This window comes from Antrostomus carolinensis, unplaced genomic scaffold, assembly GCF_000700745.2.
Source record: "Antrostomus carolinensis isolate BGI_N321 unplaced genomic scaffold, ASM70074v2 scaffold1050, whole genome shotgun sequence".
Taxonomy (NCBI): domain Eukaryota; kingdom Metazoa; phylum Chordata; class Aves; order Caprimulgiformes; family Caprimulgidae; genus Antrostomus; species Antrostomus carolinensis.
In genome coordinates, this window is record NW_010287495.1 from 3,770 (window position 1) to 12,462 (window position 8,693).

General features: G+C 39.8%; 1 protein-coding gene across 1 annotated transcript in view; it reads left to right on the top strand.

Annotated features, from left to right (window-relative positions):
* The first annotated feature begins 820 nt into the window (after positions 1-820).
* Positions 821-8,693, top strand: part of STX7 (syntaxin 7) — a 26,072-nt gene continuing 18,199 nt past the window's right edge. The window contains exon 1 of the mRNA XM_010162944.1: positions 821-975. Within this exon, the coding sequence (XP_010161246.1) occupies positions 894-975 (82 nt within the window). The 5' untranslated portion in view covers positions 821-893. The remainder of the gene's footprint in view (positions 976-8,693) is intronic.

An 8,693-nucleotide genomic window follows, 5' to 3' on the forward strand; every position in this document is an offset into this window, starting at 1 on the left:
AAGAGTATTTGTCTTGTCAGATTTTGACCTTTTTAGATAAGATATGTTAGTTCTGGGGGCAAAAACCACCCCTAAAAATGCATTTGTATACCCAAGTTGTTGAAAAATGAGTTCATATTGAGAAACACGGCAGCTGAAACAGGATAAAGTGGTGATTTGTAGGATTCAGATTAAACTGGATTACACCTAAAGCTGAAGCTGATACAAATGATAGGTGTTTAGAGGTAATTGGGTATCTTCTTCATTCTGGTATCTTGTGTGATATCTGCTGGGTTTTATTCCAGCAGTTTATATATGTTAGGTTGTATTGGTGGGATGGGTGATTCATGGTATGGAAATAATAATATAGTTAGTTTGGGACATAATTCATCAGAGGATTTGGCATTGGCAGATTAAACGTACAACTTTTTTCTGGAATGGTAGCAAATGAAAATGTGTACTTTTTCTTTGCTTACACCGGGGAAAGTGTGTAAGAAGTCTGACAAAGGATGTAGTTTCTGTGATGTAGCTGCTGTAGACTAACTGCAGATCTTAAGCTGCATGTGTTACTAAGAATCTTAATGGTAAGAGTTATTGTAGGAAATTCAAAAAGGACATCACATTCTTATTTAATGCTTCTTTGAGAAACTATTCCCTTAATTCTGCCTTTGAAGTGCTATGTGTTTGGAGAGGGTAAACATTTCATACATGGAGTTTTCTTGGATCTTTTCCTATGTATTATCTTTTCCTATGTATTATTATTACTTTTAAGATCATGAAGACCTTTGTAAACCAATGACCAAGATATAACTCTGGGTTGTTTTTTTTTTGGAGGGGTTTAGGTGTCGGTCATAGGTGGAGACTGTCTGACTTGTTCCCATCGTGGATGACCTTGACAGCGAATCTACTCAGCCATGTCGTACGGTGCGGGTTTTGGGGATCCTAATCAACTAGCCCAACGCATAACTTCTAACATACAGAAGATCACGCAATGCTGTAAGTTACATTGATGCATGTTTTATACAAGACTTTAATAATGGTAGTGCCTCCCATTTGAGGGTAGTTTCTCAGATTCATTCATGGGAATTCACTCTTTGACTTCGCCTGCTCGTTTGGCAGGTTCACGGCACCCCACACAGCAGATCCAGTCCTTCGCATGTATGATTGAGTGTGATGTATCCTGGGGAACTATAGTGTCACTCTGTACTCACCAAACAAATAAATACATAAATAAGATAACTGCTGGTAACAAGCCAGTTTTGTCCTGGCCAGTTATGCGGCACCTTAAGGTGGTAGGTTGAGATTTTGCTGAGGAAGGGCTGCATCAAACGTTTGCTGGAGCTTGAATTGTTGAGCTGGGACAGAAGCTGTGGCCTTGCAGTTTGCCCTTGGAAGTACATATTGTATATGTAAATAAGATTGCACAAGTTTTAATGGACTTATGCTTAGATTCGTGCCACCTAATTTTTTTAGCCAGCTAACTGGATGTTCAAGTTAGCGGTAAGTTAGGCTGCTGGGGTTTTCAGTTCTTTTCCATTTCCCCCCATTTTCCATTACATATATATATATTTTCTTTGTGTGTGTATATATATATATATGTATATATAAAGCAAATACAACTTAATCTCACGAATTACACAGAGTATACTGTTCCTCAGAAGGGAGCTAGCCGTGAACAGCAAGCATATGGCTAGGTTTGGGCATGCAGGTTTTTAATGTTGTGCAGGATGTAGTGTGCGTGCAGAAATTGGTATTTTTTAATTAAAACTTCAAATGAATTCTGATCAGTTAAGTATGTCAGTTTTTATTAAAACTCTGATCTTTGTTTTGCAAGACAAGTTTTGTTCCCATGTGTAGTACCTGTCCAGCTTTCTGTTTGAAGGTGTGAGCTGCAGGAACTTCCAGGTCAAATGGGAAGAAGCCTGCAAGCGTAGGAAGCTATACAGCTAGTCAGCTGCTGAGCAGCTGTCTCTTAGACTGCAATTTATGATCGTGGTTAGGGAGGGAGGGGGAGAGAAACGGGAATCCACACACTAAATCCATGTTTTTCCTTCTAAGCAGTTGACTTGATTTTGCACTTCTGTCTAGAAATGCTTAGCACATTTGAAATCTTCTTGGTTAACCTGGAGTTGTGTAGATACCCTGGTTTCCAGAGAGAGATTAATAAAGGAAGAGAGTTTAATTTCAGATTGCCAAAGCATTTCAGGAGGTCTCTCAAAACTAATTCACACTTCTGCTAACATGCAAGCGAAATGTGAATACTACATTTAGATGAGATACAGGTTAGTTGAAAGCTGGCTCTTCCAGCTGGAAGCTGGCCCTTTAACTCCTGGAAGAAATACAGAACTTCCGGAATTAGACAACTCTCTGCTGCCCAGATTTCGTAATACGCCAGAGCTTTATAGGAAGCAGCATTGGTCAGAACAACAATCTTTACTGTAACATTTCTTCAAGATTGAATTGTGACACACACCCCCTCAAAGTAATAAATTCGATCTGGTTCTTGATTAACTTTTTTTAATAAGCCATACGTATACAAGATAAAATACATATATTGAATACCTCACATTTCATAATGCATCCACATGATGCTGCTGTGTTATTAATACTTGTGATCCTTACCCCCCTTCTTTCCTAGTTCATGTAGCCCACTGCTACTGATTGGCAAGCAATGCTCATCTCTGCTGGTTTAGCACACCAATAATTAAATCAGTTGCAAGATAGTGTTCTTTTTAGTTTGGCTTGTTCTGTGGTAATGGAGGGGACCTGTTTCAGGTAACAGCTGGGTCAGCTTAGCACCTTTTAACTTTAAAGAACAGATTTTATTGATCACTTGATCCAATCATGCAGTCAATTGTTATGTCGAAAATGTTAAGAGTTGTAAATTGCTTCTGCCTTGCCTGAAGTGCTGGTGAACTACAGCAGTAAGTGGCATCTGTACTGGGATGTTTGAGTTTCTTTGGAGGAAAGGGCGTTGGTGGGTCATTTTTAGGAACTTGAAGGTATTATTGAGCTAGCTAATGGGAAGCAGCATACCCTGCTGTCTGCAGTCTGAGCTCTCTTGGAACCTTAAGCCAGGAGGGCACCTATATGTGTTTGGGATCCCAAACCTCAGAGTGTTCTGTGAAAAGAAGGTTCTTTCAGCTGTTCTCTGAACAAGGATCTGTGCTTTGTTTTATGTTTCCAGCATTTCTGCTGAAATAAGTGATTATAACACCATTTAGCAGCATCTAGAGAATGGAGCCTACTTTCCTCAGCCTGAAACTCATGTTTTCCTTATCAGTGACATCTCTGAGCTGAGATTTAGGGAACTGGTCTGTGGAGTGTTTTTTCCTGCCTTTTGTTATGAAAACTGTTCCACTGAGCAGCTGTAATTGCAAAACTCGGGGCTCTTCTTGACATCTGATACAGAGTGGCAAGCCTCAGGCAGGAGCGGGAGAGTTAGGCTCTCAGACCCACTCCTAGCAGCATTTTGGGGGATCCATGTGACTCTTTGAGCGGTGCTGCAGAACCCGGGGAGCCTGAATCACATGTGCTTGAATGAGCTGCAGTGTTGTCTGCTGAGCCTCGGTGAGGTCAGCGATGCCTGCGAGCCATGTCTCGATGGGTTGGGTTTGGGTCTGTGTTAACAGCGATGAGAAGCAGATCTGCAAACAGCTGGAGAAACTTCAAATTTAAATAATAAACCCAAAGAAGTCTATAATGAGCTTTGGCACCTCTTCGGCTTAGGAAGCTGCTAAATTTCTGTGTTACTAGAACACAACTTATGATTAAGGTTTGAAAGTCTGTCTGTCTGGCATCTGATCCAAAGTACCTGTAATTCTCATTCCAGGCCTATCTTACATCTGATTATAAAAATGTAGATGACACACATTGTGTTGGACTTTTGAAATATGAATTTAAAAGTGGTTGAAGTTTGTCCCTAACTTTCTGAATACGAAGAACAGGAATATGGAGAACACAATATAAGGAATGATGCAGGGTGTAGAGATCCAACCTGTCTGGGCTTTGCAGATGGAGAACCTCTTATCATGGTGTTTTAATCAGTGTTTACTGAAGGAGCAATAGTTCCAGAACTGGGTTTCATAGGTTTCACTCTCATAGCAGCTGCTATTAACTTGAGAGAAATCTCAATGCTTTCCTTCAATATTTCCTTGAAATATTTCCTGTTGATCACTTGTTTATAGCAATTGAATAGACAAGGAATGACTGTGTTGCACAGAAATGAGATGAGCTAGCAAAAAAATATTTCTTTGTGATAAAAGAAGTCTTGCCTGCTTAAAAATCTGTATTTCTACCAGGCATATTCATTTACCATGCTAGGGACATGCCTGGTAGGATGAGAGCATTGAGTCCATATTGTGATGTCCCCACCTTCCCCCCCCCCTTGAAGATCTCGTAGCAAATTGTACAAGAGGAAATGTGATTTTTTCAACAAATGGAAAGATGGAAGTACAATAAGTAAAATTAACACAAAGCCTAATTTAAAAGCTTTAAAGTATGTTAATGTTAGACTTTTTGTAACTGTGAGGATGAGAGGGAACAGTTCTTTGAAATCTGACAGTTTTCTACATTTTAAAGAATTTATTCCCTGTGTGTAGCAAAAAGAGGGCAAGCATTTTGTTTAAAAATATATTCCCAAGAGGGAGCAAAATGGAATTTGCATTCACCTACAGGGACAACTTCACAGTTATAAGAGTAGGAAGGGTATGGTTAGAGGAGTCAGGGCCTCTTCTACTCAGCTAGAAGGACTTGACTCATGCCTCTGACAGGAACTGTGCAAGAAGAAGTAACCAGTCGTGGTTTTTCTGCCCCCCACATACTTCTTCTGAAGTCTCTCTCCCATGTGTGGGTCATTGAGGAAGCAGGCTCGTGTGTCTTTGTTGTGCTTTGCCCCTGGTATTTTCTTTGTAGCTACAGAATATGTCACTCAGTGCAATCCCTGAAGAAAAGCCAGAATGATACCGGCTAGATAGAGAACTATCATGTCTCCACTGGCATTTTAAGCTGGGCTTTGGGCACTGTTGGGCACTGTTTAGAAGCAGTTTAGAATGCTGCCTTTTGCCTGGGAACACAGAACAAAGCTTGGCATCGATAAAGTACACACAGTCTTTGAGTTTTAGAGAATTTCTGGTTTGCAAACTGTAATCAAACAGTTATAGAACCTACACGAACTGAAGTGAGGCATTCATATTCCCTCCCTACCTCTCCCTTCCCAACTCCTCCAGCTTGTAAAGGTCAGGGCAAGATTTTGTGCAGTGGTAGTTGCAAAGTCAGGAAGAATGGCATAATCTACCCTTGCTCAGTATTGGCAAGGTCAGTGATAGAGTGTTTGGCTTGTTCGTGCACACTGAAAATCAGCCCGGCTGGGGAAACATACGCTCTGCATACTGCAAGGTAATTAAAGTAAAATAAAATTCAGTAGCCATAATCCACGTATGGCTAGAGGGAGTCTGCCTGGCTTTGGGAGATTCTTTCTCATAAGGACTCTTGCTTTCTGCTGACTTCCCTTTCTGTTTGGTGAGGTTGCACAAACAGCAATTCATATGGAGCACATTCCCAGCAGGTCAGCTTTAGCCAGCACAGATCCCTCTCTCATGTGATACCTCTCCTGTGACAAAAAGTTTGTCCAATTTCTGTTGCAACCCAAGTTTTTTATAAGCCAGCATTTCCACTGAATGTTGTTAAAATGGGAGTTGAATTGCATCAATCATATGACTTTCACTTTATGTAACTGTAGAAAATTATAGATACGGATTAAACCCTGGAGAATGTTAGAGTTCTGATATATGCCTTTTTGTTGTGGTGGAAGCCCAGTAGGTAGCTAAAAGGTTCAGCTAAAACAGGCTGAAACATTCGTGAGAACTGTGTCTGCCACTATGTAACACCAACAGATTTGCATGAATATTCTTTCGGTAAGGAAGGATACAGATGAGCAAGTGAAAAGTAAATGAAATCGTTGAGGCGTTGAAATCGGAGCCTATATGAAAACAAAATTTGGTTTTGTCTATATTTAAAGTGGGGTTTTGTACAGGTGTCATTTTAAAGCAAATAAAGTAGAGCTTGTTAAGACTTTTAATGATGATATTGTCAGAAATTTCCAAATAGCTGCAGTTAGCCAGAATTTAGCTTTGTGGGAACGTACTAGTTGGAACATTTTTTTTTATTTTTTTTTTTCAATTACTGTTGCTGTTGTCAGGAAAGTTTCTTGGATTTAGGATGAAGCTTCAGTGAAACCTGGAGAAAACTGGTTATTTAGGGGGTTTAAGTACCCATTATGGTGATCCTCCATGTTCCATTTTGTGGGCTTTTCCAAGGCTGAGGAATTGAACTTGAATCTGCTATATCAAATTCATAACCTGAATATGAAGAAGAATAGAAGAAGGAATTCAGATATTTTGGGTCTTTCTACATGCCTGTCGTTCTGCAACACAGTCAAGTAATGAAGCCCACATTTCTTTTAGAAATAAACTACATCTAAAAACTTCAAGTATGAATTATTTGCGTGCTGTTCCTATAGGCTTTGTTCTGTGCAAAGTAGCATATATATTTAAGGTAGTATACTTCACAGATTTGTTCATGAATTTCAGAGTTTTGTTAATATTTTCTGTGTTGTTTGTGTCTTGTTTGTTAAAAATATTTTGATTCTGTGGAACATTACATATGAAATAGTGTCATATGTGGATGACATTGCACAAGAGGGACAGAGATTTACTTACACTAGCAGCAAAACAGAGGGGAAAAATGGGTCTTCCATGTACACCCCAGTGAGCTGTTGGTGTTTGTTAGTGTGTACAGAAAAGGCAGATTTTTTCCTTGTCCTACACTGTTTTGCATTACCTTAGTTAATTAGTCTGGGCAAGGTGGGGATGAAAGAGCTCTGTAAATTAAGCCATTTTAGTTTGGAAGTGGTTTAAATAACAATCGTAAATCCACTGTGCAATTTACAAATAGCAAGGTGACCAGTGAAGACATCCACAATTTTGTCTGCAACTGTTGCTTTTGCTGATGGAGCAAGTGTATAAATGGACTCACCTAGACAATATAACTTCTGCAAAACAGCCTGCATTTGCAGCAGAGAGGGGAGGGGTGTGGCCAGGGTCCTCATGCTCCTTCCTGTTTCTAGATAGAGAGTTACATTTCAGAGCCTCTCTAAGGTACTTAAAATACATATTCTAGTTAAATTCTCTTGGATTTTCCCCCAGGAGAAGAGGAGATTGCATGGCAGTTTGATTATCCAGAGAGCCCTCTATCAAATCTCATATAAAACTGCTGTGCAGGAGGCTGCACTCCAGTTAGGGCTCAGAATAAACCCAGGTCAGATTGCAGGTGACCTCCAGAGTGACAGCTACTTGCTTGTGTTGACCAGTCTGTGATGTGCTGCGTGTCTTTGCTTCCATGTTAGCTCCTGAGTTAGCTTCCTGTAGTTATGACCTGACCTCTTAAAAAAACCCAAGCTTTTTTTTGTGTAGGTGGGTTGGGTTTATGGTGTTTGTACAGCTACTGTTTACTGCAGAAGCATGCATCAGTTTCATAACTTAAAAAGCTACTGGTATTCTTTAGAGAAACATTCAAACCTTGGGGACTCAGGGAGTTTCCAGGGATGTTTTAGGATATTAATATAAAGTGATTACAGCTTGCTTTAATGACTTCCCCTTAGCTGAGCTGTAGTCATTGGTCACATGATCAGTTATTGTGTTCTTAATGTGTATTTAGTGTGCTCTACCCCCACATTAGAAGAACAGGGTCTAGTTCAATCACACTTCCCAGTGTCCTCGGAAGACCATTGTGAATGGTAGTACACTAGCTTGAAACAATGACAGCTGCACTGAAAAAACTGAAGGTAAGCCCTGAACTCCAGACATTGTTACTGGTGTTCCTGATCACCTGAGGGCATGATTCTATTTAGAAATGCTAAAAGCTCTAATAAAATTCAACAGGAAAAGGTACAAGACTTGGTGTTTTCCCACGCTTAGGTACTTACTGAGTCTTTAGTCCTCACAGCTCTGACAACTATCTTCATCTTCATCCCCATCCTCATTTTATTTTCTCCTTTCCATACATACTTCAGTTACTGTTTCTCTGTGCCAATGTGTTATCCTGTTTTAGAATAATCCATGTTATACACTGAGTTAAGCCAGAATAAAGCAAATCACTTAAAACCAAATTGCTGATGTTTTTAGATACTTAATTCCAGTTTGGTGAGTTCTTGAGCATGGGGCTGCTTTTTATTAAGTTGGAGTCTTGAATGGTGTCCTGGATTTGGTTCCTCTAGTCAACTGTCACTCTTGGTTAAAGTAGGGATAGCGAGGTGTACAACACAGTGGCATTGTAATTTGTTTAAAATCTCTAGTGAGTGTGAACTACACTGGTAGCTTTAAAGAGGTACTAGCACTCATACAGAAAACACCGATCTGCTGGATTTATTGCAACTACATTAGGTTGTTGTATATCACAGCTTTTATAAAAAGATTGATCCAGGAATGCTTCCTGCAGCATCTGTCCATCTGTAATCAAGTACTTTCAGTCCAAATATAGAAGGAAAACACATTGAAATGTATTTGAATAAATTGAGATAGCCTGTTGTCCACAGGCAAAAGCAGTTTGAACTGGTGTAAATTTTACAAACGGTTCTTCTATTCCAATAACCTGCTCTGAAGTGACTCTGAAGTTTATTAGATTCCACACAACTTAATCTGGACCTTGATGAGCCA